The sequence below is a fragment of the Ursus arctos genome, unplaced genomic scaffold, assembly GCF_023065955.2.
Source record: "Ursus arctos isolate Adak ecotype North America unplaced genomic scaffold, UrsArc2.0 scaffold_16, whole genome shotgun sequence".
Lineage (NCBI taxonomy): Eukaryota > Metazoa > Chordata > Mammalia > Carnivora > Ursidae > Ursus > Ursus arctos.
This window is the reverse complement of record NW_026622830.1, coordinates 23,079,588-23,106,284: the sequence shown is the minus strand read 5'-3', so window position 1 is coordinate 23,106,284 and position 26,697 is coordinate 23,079,588. Positions and strand designations below refer to the sequence as shown.

Here is a 26,697-nt window from a genome sequence, read left to right as displayed (position 1 = left end):
AATGTATTTTTCTAGGAGAGAATCCCTAGATTTCTTCAGACTATCAAAGGGGTACATGATCCCCAAAAATTAGGGTGTGTAAAAAGTCTCTTTTGCCCCAGTTGGTAGTTGTCTTTCAAAGATCTTATCATTGCTGGTTGACTTTTAGTGGAAACTTTCCCTCGCCCGTTTGTGTTTTCAGCTTTATTACATCTCAAAGTAATGTGTTTCATAAGTTTATATCCTATAAAAAGTCAGATTCCCTTAGTCTTCCTGAGTGCAAAGGGTGAGGTAGGAAGACCCTGGCCTGGGATTTAGGCGGCCTGGGCTCCAATCTGACCTTGGCCCCTAGTGGCTTCTTGACCTTGGACCATTTCCTTGCCCTCTCTAAGCTTAAATTCTATCATCTCTAATATAAAGGGATAGGGCTAGATGATCTCAACTCTGAAACCCTGTTATTCCTGTGATATTTCAAGCATTAAGAGGAGGCTATGTGCTTATATACGTCAGGGTATGGAGGAAAGGTTATGCGTACCCACACCTTATCCTTATCAGCTTTATAGGCTTTGATTACTCCACCTCGCTTAGCCTTTGTCTTTTCATGCTTGAGCTTCCCCCTTATGACCAGCCACCCATAGAACAGCCACATTCATCCTCTGGGTCATTGTAGTTGCCTTTTTTTAGATATCCTTGGGCCCTAGTTTTCAATAGATGTAAACCTGACCACTGTCCCAGATGTGGGACTCTGTAGTCTGGCACAAAGGAAGGATGATTCCTTCTTTGGTTTTCAGCTCCATTCCCGCTTCTGCCTATCTCTTTGTCAGCCTTCCTGACCCACACGTTAGGACACTGCCTTTAGGAAACAATCTGCAGTAGTTCTCCGATCCCTTTCCTGTGTCAGAACTGATAGCCTGGAACCCAACACCCTGTGTGTGGATTATTTTTATCAGAGTGCATTACCTTACGTTTCCTCACATTGACGTTTCTCTGCCATTTTGCATCCCACTCAGTACCTTCCTTCAGCTTTGTCTTCTTTGGCAGAGCATTTCCCTACCTGAAAAGGTTTTAGATGATCTGCAGTTCTTGAAATTTTCACTTTGCTCTACTTCTGGATCACTTATAAAAAATTTAAATCAGACAAGTCCCAGCATGGTCTCCTGGGGCCCCCTGAACTCTTAATTTCCTTTCATTCCGAGAAGTGACCCTTTATTTCTATTGTTTCCTATCTCCAAGTGACCTGATAAAAAACACCTTAATTCCATGATGACTCCATTTTCAATGTCTAATATATTCTCCAAAAGTTTCTAAAAGATAGAAGAATTGTATCCACTGCTTCTCTCACCAATTTGCACCTAATTATCCCTTCACTGAACACTAGCAGCTCACATGATTGAAACCTTACAGGAATATGGTTGCTCTTCAGCCACCAGATAATGTTTAATTCCTCTTTCTGTTTTTTAAGTCCTCTGGAGTCTGAATCCACACTACCTCCTCTCTAGAAGGCTGTCTTTCCCACTGCTCATTGGTACACATTCTTACTCCAGACAAGCTTGTCTCTTCTTTATCCTAAGACAAACTACCCACGTTTCTCTGCTCATCACATGCCATTTGCATCTGTACCTCCGTTCATCCATCTGTGACCTTTCCTTACAGTTTCAGCCCAAGCCCCACTTCTTCAGGAAACTCCCTGACTTCTCTAGTTATTTATTCCTCTCTTTTCAGGGCAACACTTTGAAGCAGCCCCAGCCAGTTTGCCCTTTATTTTTTTTTTTTAATACCTAAACATCATTTAGGCAGTTCTTAGGCAGGGCCTAAAAACATCTTGTGTTTTTACATCTTACACAATCCCCAATGCTCATCATTAATTACTCAATAAGCATTCGGTGATTCTACTCTTCATCCCTTGTGCCAAAAAGTTACATGGATCTGAAATAGATGCTTATGGACAGGTGGGTCTTAAGGTCCCGTCTAAAATGCTTCTTAGGGATGGGACTCATTGCCCACCTGTCCTTCCTTCATTGGAAGTAGAGGTTATTCCTTTTGGCAGTGGTCCCACAATCTCACCCTTGAAACCCTGCTCAGTATGTTGTCATCTGGTGGTAGTGACATACAATAGAGAGGCACCGAGAGGTGGCTGTGATCTTAGAGATCACCAAAGAAGCACATAGTAGTACTTAATAGACACTTCTTGAATTGCCCTGAGTTGCCCAAGGACTCTAAATCTGATAGTAGGTGATTCAGAACTCTAAACCTTTCCCTGGTCTCCTGACTTCTTAGTTGAAAGCATTTTCACTATCTCTGGCTTTTGATTTTTGTATCTCTGATCTGGCATTACCAAAAGACAAAATGAAAAAAAAACAAAAACAAAAAACACCTCATTCAGTCTGTTTTCTCCTTTGCATTCTTGAGTCTTTCTTTTGTATTTTGCACAACAGGGGGTCCCACTGATTCCCTAATTGGCTTCCTGTGTTTGGTTTATTTAAAGCATCCCTTTCTCTTATTATTAGCTGAGTAGAATGTCCCACAAATAATATTTTGGCCCTGCTACTTTCCAGTTTAATTCTGAGGAAGGTCAGTACAGACAGAAAGAGACAAGCTGATCAGCATGGGTCACACAAGTAACGGAGTGTGACACCTCGACCAAAGCCATAATGGACTCCTGCCCTCTAGACCAGTTTTGAGGGAACTGCTCTGGGTGGATGGGGAGCATTCTTTGGTTTGCACCTCTGGTTAAGAAAAGTTAGAGCCCTGATGAGTCTGGTAGTGGGGCAGGCCTATTAAGAAGCACAGACAGATTCCCAAACCAAAATTTCTTTCAATATGGTCATGGCCTACCAGTATAGCTTCATTCTTGTCTGGGGAAAAAAAAAAAAAAAGGTCTCACTGTTAGGAAGTTCTCCCTCTTACCTAATCTGAATCTAGTCTGCAGCATTTAATTCATTTCTCTTATTATTACTATGTTTTTTCCTATGACTTTAACAGCCTCATATCTGAAAGGTGCTTTGCACTTTCCAGATGCTGTCATGTGAGTGGCCCCACTTGATCCTGGCAACAACACCACGAGTGAGATAGGGAAAATATTGTCCTCACTTTATAGATGAGCAGAGACTCTGAGAAAGGATGTGACCTGTCCCCATCTCGTTCAGGGACCCACAAGTAGCTAATCAACAGTAAGGCTAGGACTAGAAGCTGGATTTTCTGTCCTTGGTCTGCATGCTTGTTCTAGATTTCTGCAATAGCCTTTTAGCCAATCTTTTCCACTTTCAGGGTTGTCCCACTCCAGTCCTTGAAAGAGGTAGTTTCAGAGCATAGAGAAGTGCATTATAATTGTACTAAAGAGACTGATCTGCGGACATGCCTAGCCTTATCACATGGTATAGTTTGAACTCAGAATGAGAGGAACCAGTTCTTAATAGACTGCAGCCAATGTCTCCTCAGGATCTAGAACAGTTGCTTGGCACATTCTCAATATTTTTTTATTGATTTCATTGTCTGTGCCCCCACCAGCTTCTCTCGATCATGCTTCGAACACAAAAGTCAGTACCTTTCCTTGAAGAACAGATGAATGCGTGCTGGAGGTGTAATGAGGGCGAGGAGTACAGCGTGGGGAGGAGAGGAGGCTCTCAGAGAATGTTTCAGGGAAGAGGTTGCTATTAAAGATGAACGGTTGAGGGAAGAGAAGGACAGACAACGGTGAGGGGACAGTCCAGACAGAAGGAAAGCCAGGAACCAAGGCTCCACGAAGGCGCAGGGCGTGTTTAGGAAACGGCAGATAACTTGATGTGCCCAAGGCATCACGTTACTGGCTATTTCCAGTAAGTGTGTATGAGAAGAGGCTGGACAGGGAGGCTGAGAGCAGATTGTGAAACTGGCTTTTGTCCAAAGGCTGAGGGGAGTCATTAAAGGTTTCTGAGCAGAGAAGGGACCTGCTTGGAGCTGGGTTGAGAGGTGGGGGGACTGGGGCCTGTTCCGGAGCCGGCTGGGTGCTGGCTCCGGCCCTGATACCTTGAGCTTTTTCCTGGCGTACTTAGATCTGCGTACCCGTTTTAGGGAATAATGTGTGGCTAGAAGTTGCGGATCCCAGCTCCAGCCCTCCCCAGCTGAGACGTTTTGGAACAAAGCTCTCGGTTTCTCCGGACCTCAGGATTGATTCCATTCACGTCCTTTGCTAGTTTTCCTTCATCATTATTCCATGCATTCATTTTAAAAGGCAACTTTGAACGAGGCTTTAATGACATATAGCAGAACGGCAAAGCCATATATATAAAAGGCAACGTTTTCTCAAAGATCATACGGGCTGTTATAACAAAGTAGGTAGAGAAAAACGGGCATCGTTATCAATAACTTTTGTCGATTTAAAAACTCAGTTCTCTACCACACACACACTCAGGCACACTCTTCTCTGTGCCCCAAAAGCTCTGCGCCAGAGAGACAGGGGTGGTCCGCCACCTCTTCCTCACCTCACTTGCCTCAGCAGAATTACTGAGCAAGCCCCAGCAATTCCTCCTCCTGACTAGAGCTTCTTGGCATCTACTCCTCTCCACCTCCATCGCCTCCTTCGTAGTCTGAACTGGTATCTCATCTGGACTTCAAAAATGTCCCACCTGCTCAGCCTCTCTTGCCTGCCTCTAATCCTTCCTCAAATGGCAGCCAGAGTGACCTTTTAAAAATAAATCCACACAGGGGTCTGTTACATCCAAAGCAAATATGGCCAAAGCTAAGATTTAACAAAGCTGGTTGGCGATTATCCAAGGTGTGTTTTATTATTTTTATGCCTCTCTGAGTGCTGGAAATATTTAATAATAAAAAAGTTTTAAACAAAAACATCTGATCATGCTACTCCCACACTCCCCTTGCTTAAAGCGGCTTTGAGGATGAAGACGAACTACTATCCCTGCTTTCCACCACTTCTTCCTTTTGATTCTTATTATGGAAAATCTCAAACACGCACGAAAGTAGAATGAAGAATAGTAGGAACCCCCTGAACCTGGCCCCCACCGGGCTGCTTCCTAAGGCCTGTGAGGGCCTGCGTGACAGAGTCCTTCCCGGCTCTCCAGCTTCCTTCTGCATATACTACCTTCTTACTCAAGTCTGGCCACCCTGGCCTTCCTTCTCTTTTTCTAATGGGCGGCTTCCTTCCCATCTCAGGACTTCAGTAAGATACCCTTTCTCAGGGAGGCTGTCCCTGACATCACAGCCTGGATCTCCTGTCAAACACATTCACAACGCCTTCTCCTTCTCCTTCATCCCACTCAATGGAACATTGAGGCTTTCTGTGTCTTTCTCCCTCACCAGGCTGTAAGCTGCAGCGTTCAGTGGGGACCACAGGCATGGGAAACACTATGTATGATGTGACAGGCGCGGTGAGTGAGGGGGGTGTAGAATGCCGTTGGGAGCCCAGAGGAAGTCCACTCACCCCTGGATAGCCCTCCCAGATGAAGTGGCATTCAAGTTGCATTTGGAAGGATATTTAATAGTTTGTCATGGAGAGGCTATGTGGGAAAGGGATAATACAGAGAGGGAAGGAAAGAGGCCTAGAGGAAGGAAACTGCGGGATGTGTGCAGTCAACACAAGGAGGTCGTCAGTAGCTAAAGGGGGAGTCCGTGGGGTGGGCAGTAAAAGGGTAGGCTGTGCATGACAGAAGATAAGGCTAGAAAGGTGCATTGGGTCAGATCGGGAAACTCGTTGAGTGCCACGCTAAGGAGCCTGGATTTAAAACTGGCAGCGAGGAACCAGAAGACGGCTCCACACTCAATCCAATCAAGCTAAAATTATTATATATTTTATACTTTATATAATTACTTAGGGGTTACCTACTTCAGCCATCTGCCTATTACAGTTGAAAAACTGAGGCCTGGCCATGGTCTTGTGTTCCCGCTTCCCTTATTCTTAACTCATCAGTATGTCAAACCCCAGGGGACAGAAAACTGTGGCAGGTTGGCAGGAAGGCCCTGGAAAAGGTGAGGAAGATGAAGCTTCCTCCCTCCTCACAGAGTGAATAAGAGCATGGCCCCTCTCCTGGCCTTGGGAGGAGGCCACCCCGGAACTGGAAAACTTGGACATCCTAGTGCTGACCCCAAACCCCAAATGTGCCATCTCCTTGGGGATGGTGATTGTCTGGCTTGTGGTGGCCTCCTGGGAACGGGCCAAGGACACGGAGCAGAGTGCCAGGGAGTTCCCGCTAGTGCTCAAGAGTTGGTGGCAGCCAAGAGGCAACGCTGCACCATTAAGGTGTTTGTCAAGCAGCTAAGCTGGGCATTGTGGGCGAGCCTGAGGGCCCTTTTCAGACTGGCTGTAAGTGAAAAGGAAAAAAAAAAAAAAAAAAGACAGCACTTGGAGGCAAACCAGAGCTAGCGTGGAGGGTGTAGCATGGCAGAGAGAACCCTCCCTAGGAGGCAGGGATGCTAGCTCCATTTCCTCTCTCAACTTGCTCTGTGATTTTGGATAAGTCATTTCTCCCTTCATGTTTTATCTTGCTCTTCTGCAAAACAAGTGTATTAAATCAGATGGTTTCAAAGTATGTTGACCAGTGAATTTTCTAGATACCTGAATGGTTAAGCCTTCAAGTTTCAGATTTTAAAAAATTAGTTATAATGGAGGTGGGCTCAGTGGGCAAGGCTGGGACCTCAGTGGTATGGGTGGAGGAGGAAGCAGGGCTCTGGCAAGACAGGAGCTGGGGGCCTGACACGATGTTAGGGCTGATCCCTGAGGCATCACCACAGCGTGATGGTGGCCCATCTCTTGCCGGAGAGTGTGGGAGCAAGAACACAGACAACATTGTGAGAGTCCTTACTTTCTGCCAGAATCTGCTAAATGCTTCTCATGCATGTATTCATTCCCTACTGCTGCAGAAACAAACTACCACAAACTTAGTGGCTTCTAACACAGATTTCTCATCTTCTGGAGGTCAGAAGTCTGAAACGGGACTTACCAGGACTAAAAGCAAGGTCTCTGTAGGGCTGGCTTCCTTCTGAAGACTCAAGGGAGAATTCATACCTGGCCTTTTCTGGCTTCTAGAGGCCGTCCACGCGGGTTCCTTGGCGTGCAGCCCCTTCCAGCATGGCGCCACTCTGACACGTGCTTCTGTCGTCACCTCTCCTGCTCTGACTCTGACCCTCTTGCCTGCCTCTTACAAGGAAGCTTGGGATTACATTGAGCCCACTTGGATGACCTAGGATAATCTCCCCACCTGAAGATCCTTACCTTCATCCCATCTATAAAGGCTCCTTTGCCACGTGAGTTCACAGAGCCATGGGGTCCAGGGGTTAGGATGTAGCCATCTTTGGATGGCTGTTATTTCATCTACCACAGTGCATCATCTCACTGGATCCTCCTCACAAGTCTTCTTTTTCATTCTCTGTTTAACAAATGGAGAAAAGGAACCTTAAAGAAGTGAGGTCATTTGCCCGAGGAAAGAGCTGGAAAGAGCAAGATTAGGTAATATTTGACAATGTAGTGATATCTTGGTCCCAAGTGACCTGGCTTTTTAGATAGGACCCTACCCAGTTCCCAGGTGTACAGGGACTAGAGTCTCACTGTCTGGAGAAGACCGGGAACCAAGCAGGGAATCTGAGACCTTGAGAAACAGATTAAGGTCATAGCAATCTCAGCTTGGGACCTAAGTGCCATACAGGGAAACCGAGGTAAAAACCCAGAGTGAGAACTGAGCTCACATAGCAATGCACGGGGAAGGTGACGTTAGGCCACTCTTGATGGCAATGTACAATAACACAATGGAATCTCAATGTTGGCGTGTTGATGGGCCCTGAAGTTAGGACGAGCCCAGGAGATGGGCAGGTGAAGGACCCAGAGATGACGGCAGAGCTGAGGCACCGAGAGCAGGGCTGGCTATTGAGCTAATTTTCTAAGTGGGTGACATGTTCCTGCCTCAGTACGTCAGAGGTGAGAGTGCACACGGCATGCCCATTCCTTCGTGGCACGAGGTCGTCACTCCCGACAGCGATGGGTCCTTACCGCTGCGCTTCTGCGCTTTAGCAGGCAGCTGAATCACCTCAGGTGCTCATGGTTTAAAAATGCAGATTCCCAGTTTCCAGCCTCACACAGTCCGGTTTCATAGGGTCTCGGTTCAGAGTCGGGAATATGCACTTTTAACAAGCTCCCTGAACCCTGCAATGCTGACGGCCCATGACACACGAGGACTGTGCGCTGAGACCCAGCCTTGGTGACGGGGCTGCCGTACAGCGAGGTGTTTAGAGTTGCCTGTCACCTCTCAAGAAAATAATAGTCATTATTATTGCTATGTTTTACTGAGGACTTACTACACGTCTTATGTTATTTCATCTCCACAACCACTCCACGAGTCACGTGCTAATGACACGACACGGATGGAGGAAGCGAGCGTGAGGAAGGTTGAATAATTTACCTCAGGTCGTGCAACAAATAAATGGAAGAATTAGGATTTGAACCGAACACAGTTTGTCTCCAGAGTGTACATTCCTAACCACGACCCTACACGACCTCTTGAGCTGCCTTACTCCTCACCCCTCAGCAGACCCCACATCAAGGCCACTCCTGCCCATCTGTCCAGATGAGGAAACCGGTTCTCACCCTGAGCCTCGACCTGGGAGGCTCCTGACTGATGCCGTGTGCTTTCCCTCAAACAAAATATAGGGTTGAATGGACCCTTGAAGGATAGTCAAGGCAGCTCTATATGGGAATCTTTGTATAGTAGTGGTTCTCAATCCGGGGCAATTTTGCCCACCCTCAGGGAGACTTTCGGCAATGTCTAGAGACGGTTTTTTTGTTTGTCACAGCTGAGGGGGTGGTGCTACTAGTATTCTAATTGAAGAAACCAGGGATTCTGCTAAACGTCCTACAGAGCACAGGACGACCCCCCCCACACACACACACCGAAGAATGATCTGGCCCAAACTCCCGGTAGTGCTGAGTTTGAGAGGGCCTGTCCTACAACAAGTTCTGACCAGATGACTCTCCCTCTCCTCCCACACTTCCACTCATTTTCATTTAATAAATAAGTATCCAAGCCAGGCCCTGAGCTAGGTGTTAGGGTACTGCGGTGGAGAAGGCAGACTACGGGCCCTCCCTCGGGCACTACGCAGTCAAGAGACCAGTTAACAGCATGTGATGACAACACTGCGTGATAAGAATTGTGATAAGTTAAGGGGTCAAGGAAGGCCTCCCCAGAGAGAGGAGCGTGATCTAGATAGAAGGAACGATGTATGGAAGGGTCTGGAAGACTTAGAACACACTGAAACACAGAGTGCTAGGTGGGGAATGGTAGAAGAGGCTGCAGAGGTAGTCAGGAGTCAAGTCATGAAGGCTCTTTGTTTTTTAAAACCACTTTACTGAGGTATAATTGACACCCAAAAAGCTGTACATATTTAACATAGGCAGCTTAATGAGTTTGGAGATAAACACCTGTGAAACCATCACCACAGTCTATGCCATGAACAAACCCTTCCCTTCCAGAGGTTTCCTCCTGCCCTCGTTATTTATCATTATTATTTTGTGCTAAGAACACTTAAGATCTGCCCTCTTAGCAAATTTTTTAAGCATATAGTACAGTACTGTTAACTCTAGGCACTATGCTGCACAGATCTCTGGAACTTACTAATCTTGTGAAATACTGTACCCTTTGACTAATACCTCTGGTTCCCTCTCCCTGGAAGGCTCTTGATGGAAAACCCTTGAAGCCTCGGGGGTAATGGTACTTTCTGTTCCCTCTTTAGGTCTCTCGCTCAGATGTCACTTCCACGGGGCCACCTTCCCTGACCATCCTTTATAAAATGGTTGTCCCATCCCTCTTAGCTCCTCAACCTGCTTTATTTGTCACAGAACTTATTGCCCCATGGTTCTTCCACTAGCCTGTAACTAGAAATTAACAAGAATGTTTCTGTTTGCTGTTCTATCCCAGAGCCTAGCATACGGTGCCTGGTACATAGTAGTAAGTCCTTGAAGACTTACTGAATGAATGAATGAATGAATGAATGGACAGAAGCACATCTGATGTTTAGGAAGTAGAACCAATAGTTCTTTGGTAAAAGATGGATGTGGGCTGTGAAGGAGAAGGTAGAGTCATGGGTCATATGAGGCTTCTGGCTGGTAAGTGGGTAGGTGTTGGTGCCCGGCACCGGGGTCACAGCAGAAGAGTATGGAGCTATGATGTTAGGTAAGACAGCACTCTTTAGGAGTGTGAGGTGTAAGATGTCCTGGGAGGGGAAAGAGATGCCTGTCCCAGTTGTCTGACAATATGGAATGCCTGGTTTCATACATATCTGGGTCTGAATCCTGCCACTTATGAACTTTGTGACTCTGGATGCTTAATTCTCTGAACCTGTTTCTTCATCTGCACATAGGGGGATTCCTACCTCCTGGGGCCATTGCATTCTAGGGTGCCTAGCACAATGCCAGGTATATAGTTGGCATTCTAATACAGTAGCTATTATCATTGTTGCTATAATTAGAACACCTTTGTTTCAAAGTCGTTTCCTATCGTGAGTCAAGATCTATGTCCTATAATCTGTGCTGGTCTTAGGTTTGCCCTCTGTGTCAACCAGAATAAATCTCCTTCATCCATAGTCAGTTGGCTTTATGAAGACTGGCATGTTCCCTGCAGCTCCCCCTTCTCCAGCCTAAACATCCCTCATATTTCCCTCCTAGGACATGGTTCATATGAGTGGTTCCTTCATTCTCCCAGCCACTCCCCCTTAGTCACGCTCCTGTTTGTCACTGTCCTTCTGCATATACACCCTCCAGGATGGGACTTGGACCTCCTGTGAGTGTTGAAGTCATGCCTTGTTCCTGTTACTCACATCATCATCCTAGATTATGACCTCTGCTACCCAAACTCTTTGATCAGGGTCTTTCATTCTCTCTTCCTCATTCTAGTTCGTGCTTCCAGATGTGACACCTCTTGCCTGGTCCTTCTTTGTATGTTTCCCTCTGGCCTTTATGATAATACCTTCCAGCCCACTGCGATCCTGATCAAACATCTGATTCTAATCATTCTCCCGCTCCTTCTCCAGACCTGTGCAGTTGGGGTTGGCCTCACACCCAAACAGGTGCAATGCTCCGGGTTACCCCCAGGAGGCCATGCTGGTCTAGCGGATCCAACCTTCTCTCCTCCTCCACCGCCTTCTCTGTTTTCCAAGAGCGAACAGCAGCACCGCCAGCTGATCTGCTTCTTGCTGCCCCCAATGCCACTTCTAATGTCACCACCGCCTCTGCTGTCTGCCGCTCTCTTCCCTCTCCGGGCCACGTTTTTTCTCCTTGTTATTTTCCACTCTCTCCTTTGCCTGCCACTACTGAATGTCTCAGCTTCGGCTTCTCAGGAACTGAAATCCCGCCTTCTGGCTGGCAAACCAATCGCACGTACTGTCTGCCATCTCTACATCTTTGGTGCAGCCCAGCTATTTTGGTCCCTGCTCGCCGCACTCTGAGATTTTTCTCACTTTTTCCTGGGTTTACACCTCTTTCAGTGCTTAGAGGGTGACAGACATCTTAGAGTTGGTTAACTGAGCTATAAAGGGCAGACTTCTGACATGGCTGGTGATTGGTTAATGGATCCAGGTGTAAAAAGATGGAAGGTAGGTCATTGTGTTTAAAACTGAATGGGGCTTTTTTCCCTTTCATGGATTTTACCTTTTTTCGGATGGGACAATGGAGCCTATTGCCTCATCAAGCAAGGAAGTCAAACCACAATAGACTGAATTTCAGCAAATGTTTTTCTCAGCCTCTAACAGATACCAAGAATTGTGCTTGGTGTTTTCTTGTGTATTACTCAGGAAGCCTTCCCAAGATGAAATCCCCTCCTTGGTTGGTATCCAGGCAATGCCCCCTGGACCAACTGTTCGTTCGTTCGTTCGTTCGTTCATTCATTCATTCATTCATTCATTCATTCATCCAGTGATGATTTGTTGTGCCAGGCACTGTTCTAAGTGCCACAGCAGATACAAAAATAAATACGACACTCTCTGCTCCTCAGAACTCAATCTAGTGGGGAAAACATATCAAGCGACAGGTAGGAGGCACTGTGGTAGCTGCGTCTAGAGTGGCAGAGAAGCAAAGCCCTGCAGCAGTAAGGAGGGTGCCCACTAGTTCTGCAGGGAGAGTTAAGGAAGATTTACCAAAGGAGGTAACATTTCAGCTAGACCTTAAGGATGAGTCTGCTAACACACATAAAGAGAATGGGCTTTGTAGGCAGCGGGAACAGCCCGCGAGTATGCAAGGGCAGGGAACGTTTTGGAACTGGTATGGCTGGAATATAGAAGACTTGCACCAACACCAGGGACTTCTGCCCAGACAGGTCAAGAGGGACTGCCTGGGTCACACAGTGGCAGAAGCAAGTGGGTGGCAGAGACTGGGTTAAGCAGCAGAAGTTGGAATTATCTGGTCCCTAGCCTCTTAGCCTCTCACACACGTATACAGGCACACACGCAGGTCTAATCTCAGTGCCTTGCTCCCTGGTTTGGAGCTGTCCTTTGACCAGCCCCCTCCCCTTCCCATTTCCCTTCTTAGGGGTCTGCCGCTGAGCTCTGAGGATTGTTTCCAGTGAACCTGGGAGGGAAGCAGAAGCAGAGCTTAGAGAAGGCTGACCCATTCTAGTGTTTGGTCCTGACCCAGACATTTGCCCAGGACCTGAATCCTTAGGTCCTAGTTCCTGATGCTGCTGAGCTCGACTCAGCACATCCTATTTGGCCCCCAGTGGCTCCTTGCTTGTGTATCCCAGGAACGGAGCTGGGTAAACCAAGTTGCCCTTTACGGAGGAGGAGGAGCTACTTTCAATTCCCCAAAGTGTTCAAAGGCTGGAGTAGGTTTATGCCCAGAGTTCCCTGTTCCTTATCTCTTACCATAAACAGTAATGAGGGCAGGAGGGGAGAAGGTTCTTAATTCCTGTGCTAGTTCAGAGGAACTCCTCAGTTGGCTGCCTAGTTTGTCAGTGGTATCTGTCCAAAGATCCCCAGCCATTTCCCAAATGCCATAATTCATCTTAGCTGCATTTTTAGAGAGCAGACTCCATAGATAAGGAGGAGTTTGATTTATTTTAGATTCGTACCACACCTCTTTCTGGAAGGGTTTGAGACAGCTTACAGGTTGAAACAAGGTTTGTAAGACTTTTAACGATGAAACATAACTTGGTGGTGGGAAAGATGAAAAGAGTAAGTTACTTCCAAGTCTCACCGTGCTCCATATTTAAGCCATACATTTGGCTGACGGATTCTTGGAGAAAAGGCCAAGAGGGAAAACCACTGAGCCACCCAGTGTCCACTTTCTGAATCCAGAAAACATACAGAATCTCCCGTAGGGAAAACATTTTCCTCAAGCTAGACAGAAAATGATTGTGTTTGGGCCTAAGAAAGTTGAGTGAGGGTGAAGAGTATGCAATTCAAGCCAGCTGTCAGTTCTCTGCCGGGCGGTGCTCCCGGTGCTGTGGGAGAGATGGTCATGGCCACCGGCCACCTTGTGGCAAGCAGACTTGACTGTGACACATACTGCCCTCCACAGGACCCATCAGGACTGGTCCTCGGTCCAGGGAGAATGTGGGAAGGTGGGATGACTCGATTTCAGAAGGCAAAGGAGTCAGAGCCCAAGTTTTCCACCTTGAGTTTGCAAAAGATTACAGAGACAGCATCCCAAGCAATAGCAAACCCCTTTGAGTGATTATGTCGTCGAGGGCATTTGTTCATTTTATCTTAACAGTAATCCTGTGGAGGAGGAATTATAGTTTGCATGTAAGTTATGGTTTGCAAGGAAATTGAAGTTCAGTTTTTCCAGCGTCACATGGCCAGTGAGCAGTGAAGCCAGGATTTGATCTCAGAACTGGGTGCCTCTTTCCTACCATATGCCCTGTTTATTCAACCCAATCATTCTTCATTGAAGTTACCATTAAAAAAAGGGAACATAATGTGCCATTCTGGCTGAGAGGATGTGGCGCAGGGATGTAGTATTTCGATGGCATGACTTAACCTGGGACCAGCAGCCGGAGCACAGGATGAACAGTGGGTAACTTAGCTGCCCTGTCATGTTCATTTCTAGATGATTTACTTGAACCTGTTGGCTGATCCTGGGCCACAGTCAAGTCAAAGTGATTCTCTATAATTTTCCCACTTTGTGAACCAATAATGACATATCATCTCCCTCCATGTCCCTACTTTTCAGCCCTCTCCTTTCATCACACTGCCCTCCCCCATTCCTGTCGTTTGAAACCCTTCTCAGAATCCACCGTGCTCCCCTCCCACAGTTGCACATGCTGTATCCCTCAACACTGCTCCTGGGAGCCTCCCCTGGGTTCCCCTCTCTCCCCGTCTCCACCTCCATGTGGAGAAGGCACGTCTCTTCTGTACCCCCTTAGAACCCTGTACACACCTGACTTTGAGGGCTGTGTTTTCATGGTGGGTTTACTTGTTGGGCTGTGAGCTCCTTATGCACCTTTGTATCCCCAGAGCCTTGCACAGTGCCTGGCAGGCAGTGAGTGCCCACTTACGTTTGTTGAGCAGACCTGAGCAGCAGCACTGTGTGTCAGGCACTTCTGGACACTGGATAAACAGAGCTGAGTAGAACACAGGCCCTTCTCTTGAGGCACTTAAGAGTCTGACATGTCAAGTAAAAATTAGAACCCAATACTATAAGATCTAGATTATCTCTAACAGGGGATCGGGGGAGCACAAACGAGGAAGAAAATGACTTAGTTTGGGGAGTGAGGGAAGTCTTCTGGAGGTGGTAATTTATGAACGGAACCTTAAAATAATGAAAGATTTTTGCAGTAAAGATGTTATAGTCACCTTAGATGAAATAAATAATAACTTATTTATAGTTGCTGGTCGGCTTCCTTCCCAAAACGGTTCGCTTTGACTTGTAACAACAGACACATCCACAACAAGACTGTTCGTATAGAGACAAGAAGCAAAAATCACAACGGGAATAATATTGTTTCCTAAGTTCTTTCTCCTTCCTTAAATCACCTGGTGTTCAGGATAATTCTTGGAGGATGGGCTGCAGCTTCCGTCTGGCTCAGAGACCAGCTTGTAAAGGCGCTCCTGTACATGCGGGTGGGTTCGGGAGACCCACGGGTGTTTTCCTCATTTTCCAACTGATGCCACAGATATCTGCCGGTGCTCTGGTTTCTTCAGGCTTCCAGCCCCTCCCGCCTGTCAGCGGGAATAAGCATCTCTCCTTTGCTGTCCTTCAGAGTCATTGTCTGTTGCAGCTTCTTCATCCAAGTTACTTTCAGACGCTCTTGCCCTTTTGAACTGTTCCTCCCCTTTTTAAATGACTCCATGCATAAAACTTAGAAAACAGAAATGCTCCCCCGTGATACTGTAACACAGGATGCTCGTGGTTAAGTCCTTTTTTATTAAAAAAAAAACTTTTTTGACATCATTTCAGGCTTCCAGAAAAGTTTTCCAGAATAGAACAAAGAATTCCCAAATACCCTTCACCTGGATTCCCCAATTCTTAACACCTTACTACATTTGTTTCCTCTCTCTCTCTCTCTCTATCTCTCCCTCCTCTCCCTCTCTCTTTTCTGAATCTGTTTAAGAAAAAGTTGCAGACATCGTGCACCATTATATAAGCCAAAATACTTCAGTGGATATTTTCTAAAAACAAGAAATTCTCTTACATAACCATGCTATTATTTTTTATGTGTGCCCTTCTGTGCTTTTTCCTATGCATACATTATGTATTTATATTTAAATTAAATAATGCATCGTTTTGCTTATATGTACGTATGATGGCTTGCTCTTTTGGAGGGGTTAACAATAATGCCTGTATACAAGCTCATGTCAATAAGTATTCTACAACGTGATTCTTCAGCAGACTCTGATGTTAGACACAGTGGTTTCTGGAGGGCACATTTTAACAGGCCACTCTGCTTCAGAGAAGGAAGCATTCTTGGGCTCTTGCATGTCTAGTCACATATCAGCGGAAACCACTGCATAAAAGAGTAAAGAGGCAGGGTACCGGAAAGCCTTGAATGCAAATTTAATCTTTACTCTATAGCCAGTAGAGAGCCCATGAAGGCTTTATAGCGAGGGAGAGAGCCAACGAGAGCTGGGTTTTCTGGAGATTAGTTTACCAGTGTGCGCAGGAGGGAACAAAGGGGAAGCAATCAGAGCATGAGTCCATAGGTCCCTTCGGTAAAATGATCCAGAGTTTCAAGGGCAAATCTCTGCCCAGGTAGCTCAGAGCCTTCTCCAATATAATGTGTCCTTCTCTTTCCCGTGTCTTCCAGAACTGGTTAAAGTCCTATGGCTATCTGCTTCCCTCTGACTCACGGGCGCCCGTGCTGCACTCAGGGAAGGCCTTACAGTCAGCAGTCTCCACTATGCAGCAGTTTTACGGGATCCCAGTCACCGGTGTGTTGGATCAGACAACAATCGAGTAAGATCTGCGTAGGGCATCGTGCCTTGGAACTTTCCAGACTTATATTTGGGTTCTTAATTGTCAGAGCCCCGTGTATATACCATCCCCATCCAACCTTCCTGTCTCACTCCTGCAGTATCGTCCAGGGAGGGAATACCCCAAGGTGCCCTTTCCTATGTGAGCTTGGGAGGTGCTCTGCCCTAAATTTGCGGTGTGACCTTAATCCTTCTGGACCTCAGTTTCCTTATCAGCAGAATGAGGGGTTTGGTGAGAGAGAGTCTTAGATCTCCTCTGACTCTAATAGCTTTTGGCTTTCAGAGTCACCCCTCTGGATTTCCCTGAGATGTACACATCTCGCTTGATACAAACAACTCCTGAATGATAAGGAGTTGGCAAATTGTTCCACTTTTTCTATTTATCAAATATTGCTAAATGCCTACATGTGCCAAGCACTGGACTTGATCCTACGATCCGTGCCTTCCAGAGGCTCACCATGCCGTGAAAAGTACAATAGTCTGGCTGTACCAGTCCAGAACTCAGAAGGAAACGCTGATTTTCAGGGAAATACTCAGGGGGTGATAACAAAGAAGCCAGACCATGAGGATGGTCGCATTTCCTCGGGGGGAGTACAAAAAGGAGGAAGAGACAAGTGATGGGAATGGAACCCAGGATGCAGGCTGAGAAGGAGCAGCCAGAGGGGTGGAGGAAGCCAGGGGTTCTGTGTCCTGGTACAGAAGGGGGGTGGTCAGCAGGCCAGCTGCTGCAGAGCGATCAGTTGGGAGACCGAAGAGCATGGGCCGAGTTCAGCAGCGAGGAGACCAGCGCAGGCTCTGTGGACTGGTGGAGACAAGGTCAGACTGCAGTGGGAGGAGGGGAAGTGGGGGGTAGAGGTAGCGAGTGGAGGCAAAACTTTCTAGAAGCCTAACAGTGAGGGAAGAATAGAGGGTAGCTAGAGGTAGATAGATTTTTGTTTGTTTGTTTGCTTGCTTGCTTGTTTGAGGATGGCAGAGAATTAAGCATCCTTACATTTGTTCGAGAAGTAGACATAAAAGTCATTAAAGCTACACAAGGAAAGCCATTGCCGCCATGAAGCCATGGCGTTGAGCTGGGGGAGGGTCCCAACGAGGTGGGGAGGGGGCTCCCAAGCCCGGGTGGAAGCAGGGAGCAGGACCCCAAGGCGGGGTGCAGGGAGGTGGTGGGTGATTGTGGATCCAGGCTCGATCCACCCAGGGTGTGAGTCACCCCCTGAGAGAATCATCTCTCTGGGCCTCCGCTTGCGCATTTACGAAGGGGAGAGCTAGATTACGGCTCTCAAATTCTAGATCCGTTATTCTAAGCTGTTAAAATTGGGCTGAGTCTGAGGTTTTATGATCTTCTAATTCTGTACGATCATTTTCTATTCCTCGGGTTCTCTGCGAGATTGTGAACTTCTGAGACAATATGTTTGACTGCTGCTATGATGGCGTGAGGACGGTGAATGCCGTGGCCCTGTGGCCTCCGGAGTGAGCTGGTTACAGAGAGCCCGGCCATATTCAAAGCAGAGGTTATTTTGAGGGCTTTGTGCAGGCCTCGTGGCGGTGCATCCTGGGGCAGGAGCACTGGTGTCTCTGCTGAGGCACCACCTGGCCTTGGGTTTTACTCGGTTCCAGAAAGCCCCAGGCCTGTTGGACAGGGTTCAGAGAGTGGCAGGTGGACGGAGAGAGGAGGAGGTGGAGGGAACAAGCTGAGGGAGGAGGATGGCATTTCCCACTTTCAGTACTGCCCCCATTTCTTCATAGGAAGGCAGGGAACGTGGTCTTGGAGGCAGGACAAGGGAGAGAAGGTGCTCACGCTTAAACCCAGACCTGAGTGGGGAGGCTGTTTTGGGGGTAGAATTTAAAGACCTTAGTTTCTGTTGCAGCTCTGTGACCTTGGGCAGTGACTGCCTTTCTCTGGGCCTGTTTCCTCCCGGGGGGCCCTCCCAGGCCTGGCTCAGCCTCGCTGTCACAGAGGCGGCTCCTGGTTCTTCCCAAGGACTGTCAGGGAAAGGAAGCCAGGGCAGCCATTTAAGTACTACTTTTTGAGTGCCTCCCTCAGGAAACGTCACACATTCCTTCATTCAGCATATCCTTGAGCCCAACCTTGTGCTAGAGCCCGAGGAAAGAAAAGCCCCAGCTTCTGTTGGCTTGTTTTGTTTAAGTTGCATTAATTACTCATTCATTTATTCCTTCAGCTAAGTCCATGTCCTGCCTCAACTGCCGTATTCGGCAAGTTACTCAATTTACCTGTGTGCCTTTTCCCTCCTCGGCAAAAATGAGGATAAATAATTTCTGGTCACCTCGCAGTTGTTTTGAGAATCAAAAAATGTCTTTAAAAGAACCCCACGCACTGTAAAAATTAGAAACGTTTATACCAATACACGATGTTGTTATTATTGTGTGTTTTAGTATTGATTTCTGAGGAGAAGCACTCGAGGCAATAGGAAGGCTGCAAAGATGAGTAAGACCTGGTTAAGTCCCTCGAGGGGCTTTTAATATTTGGTTGAAATAGTCTCTGTCTCCTTTTCTCTATATCGCCAACGGCAACTGCTTTCAGCAACGCACAAGAGATGGACTGTTGCCCCTTCCAGCTGTCTCAAGCTGTGCTTTAGTGAGTTGGTCATTAGGCCAGCATGGGACATAAAATGCAAGGGTGGCCTGGGCCCCGATCAACAACGATCTTTTCAAATCTCCTACGCTGTGCCTTTTTTTATATGTCCCAAGCTTACGGTTCCCTAATGTCACTTACCCTAACGACAAAGTTACCAGGATTCACTTAGTTCCGGGCACTGGGCTAGCTTCTGGGGACACGATGATGAATACGATGCCATTCCAGTCCTCAAAGAATTTGCCATTTGTTAGAGGCGGTAGCCTAACAGATTTAAAATCACAACCCAGCATACTAAGTGCTGCAGAGAATTCTGTTCCAAGACCTACAGTTGTTTAGCCACTTTCTGAACAGCTCCCGTGAAAGGGAATTTGCCGTCTTATGAGCTATGCCATTCTACTGCCGGGCACTTCTGATTCATTCCCTCATTCGTTCAGCACATCATTAGCAAACACCTTCTGTGTTAGGCGCGGCACAGGCAAGGTTCCTGTGTTCATGGAACTTAGCATCCGCCAAGAGAGACAGAATACACAAAAAAGCTAATATATGATATAATTTCAGGCAACGATCAATGCTATGAAGACAAATTAAGCAGGATGAACAGATCGCTGTAGGATGGGAGGGGGAAGCTATTTCAGATAGGGTGGGCAGGGAAGTCCTCTCTGAAGGGGTAACATTTGAGCAGAGACCTTAAAGAAGGAAGGGAGCAGACCACGCCGTGAAGAAGAAGAGCCTTGCTAGCAGAGGGAACGAAGACCCTGAGAGTCATCTTAGCATGTGCAAGGCCAGCAAGAAGGCCCCTGTGGCTGGGAGCCAGTGTATGGGGGAGGGGGAATGAGGGTGTCATCTGACTCGGAGACGGGGGCTTGATCATGTGGGTCCCTGTGGGCCAACGTGAGGAGTTTGCATTTTATTCTAGGTGTTTGGGGAAATCATTGGATGGTTTTAAAGCAGGGAGTGAGGTGACCTAATCCCATTTACAGTGTATTCTCACATATACTCCCTCCCTTAAGGCTTGCTACAACCTAAGAACAGCGAGAGCTAGAATTCTCGTGTTTCAGATGGGGAAACTGAGGTTCACAAGGATTGGCTTGCCGGGGCTCCCACGATGAGTGGTGGAGCTGGAACTACCAAGCCCATGCCCCTGACCCCCGGGCTCGAGTGCAACCCCGTGTCTTCCTAATCGTTGTGAGTGAATGAATCAAGTAATCGGTCGATGGTGCTCCCGATGGGGGGGAACCCATCAAAGCCAGGGCCCCCGCAGCCAGGGCGTGGTTGCACGCTGCCATTTAGACTGGGACTGGGAATGCTGCATTGCGTGCCTAGAGCGTTCAGTGAGCACAGCGTGTGTGTGTGTCCTGTCTCTGCCCAGGTGGATGAAGAAGCCCCGATGCGGTGTCCCTGATCACCCCCACCTAAGCCGCCGGCGGAGGAGCAAGCGCTACGCCCTGACAGGACAGAAGTGGAGGCAGAAACACATCACCTACAGGTGCTCAGACGCCCTCTCCTCCTCCCTGGCCTTGTCCCCCACCCCACCCCCGCCCCGGTTCTGTCGCCGCCTGAGTTTGAGAGGCTCCTGCTGCAGGTGGTGGGTCTGTGAGCGGGGTGAGAGCCAGGTATGTGGGCATCAGGACCAGGTGCTGAGAGCCTGTGATCCGTCCCCCTTGGGGCTTCCAGATGATGCTGTGTCTCCAACTTCAGGTTGGTTTGTGTCCTGTTTCGATTCCTACAGTTTTCAGGAAGTGGGGTATGGATTGTTTAGCAACTTTCCGCTGTGATAAAAAATGGGCTGAGCGCACTTTCCCCCTCGCTGCTTGCCACACCCCACTCCCTTCGATCTGGAGCCCTTCACTGAGCCCCATGGACTTCACCTGAACTTCCCAGCACAGATCCAGTTGTCTCCCAAGGGAACTGAATCGCCACAGTGTCGCCCCTGAACTATGCGGGGAAACCAAGGGCAGGAGAGGATCACTGTCCATGTCAGACCAGTGACCAAGGGCAGGGATGACGGAGCCCAGCACAGCAGACTCAGACATCACGGTGCAGGGTGGGGCTGAGGCAAAGGCCAGGCACAGACCAGGCTCAGATGGGCTCCGGTTGGCACTCTCACGGCTCTGATTCCATCTCAGGTAGATGCCCTGGGTTCAGGGGTAGGATCCAAGATAGAGATCCTTTTAAAATTTTTTTTTAAAGATTTTATTTACTTATTTGAGAGAGAGAGCGCGCACGAGTGGGGGTGAAGGCGCAGAGGGGAGAAGAAGCAGACTCCCCACCAAGCAGGAAGCCCGACGCGGGGCTCGATCCCACGACCCTGGGATCATGACCTGAGCCGAAGGCAGACGCTTAACTGAATGAGCCAACCAGGCGCCCCTAAGGCAGAGATTCTTAAAGCTGAAGAATGAAGGGCTCTTCTGCTGATGAGCTATAGAGACCAGAAAGGGATTTTTTCCAGAAATCTGACAAGAGAAGGAAACATAAGAAGAATCTGAGTTAGAAACTCAGATAGACTCTGAAGGTCTCATGAAGAGGTAGAATGAATCAAGAGAAAGAACTGGCTTCTAACCTTAACTTCTATCACTCGGCCTCTCTGGGCCTCAGTTTCCTTACCTATAGAATGGGTAAATAATCCTTACCCAGGTGTTCATGGCACAGAGCACCCAGGAGTGTTGCTCTGTTATGGAGAACCATTCAAATAGCTAGTGTAATCTTAAATCACTGAGTCTCTAACTGACTGAATCGGATACCACCCTATACCAACGTCCCAGGTAGACAAGCAGTAGATGGGTAGTTGGTACCAAATATTTGTAAAAGGGATGTTTCACTTAAACTCTCCACTGTTTAAATATTTCTATAACTTTTATGTTTTATAAATACTTTTTATGTATTAGGAGAAAAACTTAAAATTTAGAAAATGCTATCTCCCCACTTAATTGTTTCCTGCACATTGGAATGGAATTCTGTATTCAACACAAGCTTTGTGAGAGATCAGATATAAGACTTCGATTAAAGCAAAGCTGTGTGGACTGAGGCAGGGGTGCAGACCCAGAGCCTTGCCCGCCTGGCCTCTTCTTCAACCCCAGGGGTACCTCAGCAGAATCCTAGGGTTCAAAAATTGAAGATGACTGGGCTGTATGGCCTTTGACTCTGACTGTTCCTCCCTAATGACCCTCCCCTCTCTCACCAGCATCCACAACTATACCCCGAAGGTGGGCGAGCTAGACACGCGGAAAGCAATTCGCCAGGCTTTCGATGTCTGGCAGAAGGTGACCCCGCTGACTTTTGAAGAGGTGCCATACCATGAGATCAAAAGTGACCGGAAGGAGGCAGACATCATGATCTTCTTTGCTTCTGGTTTCCATGGCGACAGCTCCCCATTTGATGGAGAAGGGGGATTCCTGGCCCACGCCTACTTTCCTGGCCCAGGGATTGGAGGAGACACTCACTTTGACTCAGATGAGCCGTGGACACTAGGAAACGCCAACCATGATGGTAAGGCCATGAGGGGGACAGGGGGTCAGTCCTGGATTGCTCAGTTGTCAGGGAAGGGAGTCCTGAGGAAGAGCTTGGGATGCTACAGATGAGTTTCCTGCTCTGGAGCTTCAGGCCCAAGAACTAAGAACCTAAGAGGGTGGAAACTGCGGTCTCTGATAATGTTCAACACTGATCCATCCACGGAGTCGGGTCAGTTCTCTTAGTAAATGGTCTAAGGGGGGTGAGTCCAGAGGGAGGGGTCAGGCCACGAATAAGATGAAGTAATGGATCAGAGGCTGGAGAAGAGGTAAAAAAGTCATTAAAGCTGAACTTGGGGTCTGAAAGTGGTAGGCTCTGGCCTGGCTGGTAAGGGCTTCAAAGGCCATCGTACAAGACGGCCTGACTCTCTCTCCTTTATGTCAACTTCACGGGTGAATAACGGGCCCCAGAATCACTCTAGTATCCGTGGATAGCTCAGCGAATGTTATATGGAGCCAGGTCAGATTGTACAGTACTAGTAACAATACTCTTCAGCTTGCAAAAGCACTCCTCGTCAGTATTTACTCCTAGGGCACTTGCTTAGTAAGTAAGCAAGTGTACATCATTATGCCCATTTTCAAGAGAAAGGGCTTGGGGCTCAAATGGCATAGCTGGTAGCTGGCAGCACTAGGGCTCAAGCCACAGTCCAACCACCTAGCTGTGTGATTAGGGGCACATGATTCCCTCTCAGCCTCCTCGTGTATAGAATGAGGGGCTGGACTAGTGATCTCTAAGACCCATTCCAACACTAGTGTAACATGATACACAGCCCAGGGCGGGGTGTGGGGGGGAGGGTATTCAAACATTTAAACAAAAAAGACACAGTCTCTGCCCTCTGATAGTCCACAGTTGAGTGGGGGAGACAACGTGTGCATAAGTCACTCTGTCACAAAGCAGACTACTGAAGGATGTAGCAGAAATACCAAGGAAATAAGAAAATGCAGAGGGAGCCTGGAGGAGAAAGGGATAGAGGATTCTGGCTTTTAGATGAGAACGGGTAACGATTAGCATGTTGATATTCTAAGGCCTGTGTCAAGTGCTTTCCATGTGCTATGTAGTATGTATATATTATTATTATCATCCCCATTTTACAGATAGGTAAACCAAGGTACATAGAAACATTAAGTAGTCTTCCTACAGTCCCCTAGTCAGTGAATGGTGAAATAAGGCTTTGAACCTGGGCATTATGACTCCGGAGCTCATACTCTTTTTTTTTTTTTTTTTTTTAAATAACCTCTACACCCAGCGTGGGGCTCAAACTCATGATCCTGAGATCAAGAGTTGCATGCTCTAGTGACTGAGCCAGCCAGGCACCCCTGGAGCACATACTCTTAGCTACCAAGCTAAGCTCTATGGTTCTCAAACTGCAGGGCACACCGGAATCACCCAGAAATCTTTCTAAAGAATGCACATTCCAGGTTCCAGGCCCCTAACCTCTTGCTATTCTGACTCTCTCATTCTGGGACATCTGCACTTGGTGTAATAAATTCTCCAGGCACTTCTGATGTAGGCGTTCCATCACCTTGAGAAATACTGTCTTGATCCCCGGAGTTTCCCTCACTTGCCTGGTCATAAGCATCACCTGTGGTTCTTGTTATAAACAGATTCCCAGGCCCGTCCCCTGGGCATTCTGATTCTTAAACTTAGGCATGTTTGGGAACACAGGGCGTTCTCTCTCCTCAGCTATGCTTCAGGCTGAGAGCAGACTCTTACAGGCCCATTTCCTCAGGCTGAGTCTGGTGTCGGGGGATGGGGACAGCCTCCTTGAGAACATTTCAGATCATTGTGTGAATCAAGGATCGGCCGCTCTTGGCTTATCTGTCAAAGAGTGGTTTGGCCAAGGCTCAGCCTCGGCAAAGATAGGAAACTTAAATTTCTCTTTGTTTCTTGCCCCCTTCAAATGTTGGTCCTCTTTGCTATCTGGCACCATTTCCTCTGCCCTGCTACCCCTTCCTTATGTCCTGGGTGTGCTTCCTGGCTTTCTGAACAGTTATTCTTTCTTCCCTTCTTCTTGAATCAGTGTCAAGGAAGGGCTGTCTGTGCTAACTGATAAAGTGTGAGGAGAAGAAACTAACATTTTTGAGCCCTGTTATATGCCAGGCACAGTTAGCTGACAAGATTTTAGTTATAGCCCTGATAGAGACAAATGAATTCTTAAAGGGATGTTGGCCAGAGGAGGCACAGGGAAGACACTCCTAATAACTCTGCCCTCCCCTTCCCAGCTCTGGGGTTTCTACTGTCTGCAAGCCCTCCTTGTGTTGGAGACCTTGGGCCACATCTCAAAATCCCAAGAATTTCTGGTGGCATGTGTGGGAAGGAGCTGGGACCTGTGTGTGGGCACAATCTCAGCATCCTCCCGCCTGTCCCACCCCATCCTGAAGAACAATTGCCAATTCTGATAGATCATCCAGTATGGCCAATATCTTCTTTGGACAAGAGTCAGGACTTTTCTGTGCTCTGGAAAGCCAAGCATGAACTGTTCAGATGCAGCCCCTAACCTTAGCAACAGGCCCCTGACAGGTGAACTGCAATGCAGCAGGTTGCCCTAGGACAGTTTCTGGAAGGAGATGAAAGGAACCAAGATTTATGGAGCACCTGTATATTATCTCGTTTAATTTCCACATAAATTCAGCGAGGGAGTACTTGGAGCCTCCTGGGAACTTTGTGTTTATTGGCTTTCTTCTCCCTTCTAAATTTCCATTATGGAAAACCTCAAACTCACAAAAGAAGGGATAATGATAATATGAACCCCCAGGCGCCCACCACCTTGCTTCAGCTATTCCCCACATGATGTCACTGCCACCTCACCTTCTCTCCCCCTGCCACTTTTATTTTCTGGCTGATGTATTTTAAAGAAAATCCTTGGCACAGTATCATTTCACCTGTAAATACTTTAGGACATACCTCTAACAGATTATTTTTAACACAACCACAAAACCATTATGAAACCCAACAAAATCTTCAATAATTTCTTAAAATCCAATTCCCAGTTTGGGTCCATTTTCCCAGAATCACCTCAAAAACGTCCTTTACAGCTGTTTGCTTGCATCCGGACCCAGACAATACTCGCATGGCATACACGGTTGACGTCTCTTAAGTGGTTTTCGTTTACGCAGTCGGCTCGCTTCCCCACCCCCCGGCCCCGTTGAAGGAACCGTGTCACTTGTCCTGAGTAAGGTCATTTGGCTTGATGAGATTCAGATTTGCCTTTAACACACCTCCCTTCCTCCTACATCCTGAATATTGGTCATTAGACCTACAGGCCTGACTAGACTCCCTTTTGGGCAAGAGCTTCCGAAGTCGGGGGCGGGGGGGTCGACCCTCCTGCCCCGCACGGGGACATTCGGCTGTCCCACTGCTAGTGGTGCAGAGGTTGAGCAGCTGCTTCGGGTTTGTCAGCCCGACCCAATCACTATAAGTCACTTGGGGGACTTTATATTTTAAAAACAAAAAATGTTACCTAGGTCCTACCTCGAGCTCCTGAATTAGAAGCTGCCTCCATCTGTGTGTTTCAAAGGCTCTCCCCGAGAACCGCTGCATGTGAGGGCAGAAGGGCGAGTCCGATTGTCCACGTCATCCGAGTCTGTGTGGAGGGCAGTCTGGGCCAGCGTCCTTCCAGCTCCTTTCGGGGGCTGCTTCCAGGCACCTTCTGTCCTCATCTCTTTTCAGTGAGTCAAGCACTGACGTCTGAGTTCACTAAGCTCTGATGAGAAGGGAGCCCAGCCCTGGGGGAAGGTGACAAGACAGGGAGAGTCACTGAGCCCAGACCCTCACAGAGTAGAGTCCCTCGGCAATGACTTCTGTGACTCTTCCCCCACCCTGGGAGTTAGACCAGGCAGGGATCATAATCTCACTTTAGCAGATGAGGAAAGTAAAGCTCCCGGTGGTTATAAAACCTCATATAGCAAGTGGCAGAGCCAGGTGGGAACCCAGGACTCTGAATTTTTAATAATCACCCCAGGTGGTTCTGGGGCAGGTGGTCCAAGGACCACACCTGGAAAACTACGGAACATCTGGCACTGTTCCATCCTGGCTGCTGTCACCCAGCTCTGTCCAGCACAAAGCCTGCCCTCCAGAAGCTCACAGTCCCGGGGCTGAAGAGAACGTGTGCTAGTGGCTGCCACGGATGGTGGAAAGGGGTCAGTGCCATAGAGACGATTCAGATAAACTGCTGGGGAGGTAGAGGAGGGAGCACTCACTGCCAGTGGGGGGAATCAAGGAAGTCTTCCTGGAAGATG

The 26,697-nt window shown here is 47.8% G+C and overlaps 2 protein-coding genes across 3 annotated transcripts in view; one reads left to right on the top strand and one right to left on the bottom strand.

The window, feature by feature from the left end:
- MMP24 (matrix metallopeptidase 24) overlaps positions 1-26,697 on the top strand; it is a 41,977-nt gene that overhangs the window by 1,452 nt on the left and 13,828 nt on the right. Inside the window, exons 2-4 of the mRNA XM_026503364.4 lie at positions 16,194-16,342; positions 20,322-20,438; positions 22,134-22,438. Coding sequence (XP_026359149.2) covers positions 16,194-16,342; positions 20,322-20,438; positions 22,134-22,438 — 571 coding nt within the window. The remainder of the gene's footprint in view (positions 1-16,193; positions 16,343-20,321; positions 20,439-22,133; positions 22,439-26,697) is intronic.
- MMP24OS (MMP24 opposite strand) overlaps positions 1,737-26,697 on the bottom strand; it is a 39,862-nt gene continuing 14,901 nt past the window's right edge. Inside the window, exons 3-5 of one of the 2 annotated variants that reach the window (XR_006409998.3) lie at positions 25,931-26,184; positions 7,184-7,337; positions 1,737-7,108 (exon numbers count right to left, since the gene is read on the bottom strand). The gene's annotated coding sequence lies outside the window, so the exon portion shown is untranslated. Of the gene's footprint in view, positions 7,338-25,930; positions 26,185-26,697 lie in introns of both variants that reach the window. The other variant, XR_006409997.3, reaches the window with a different exon arrangement.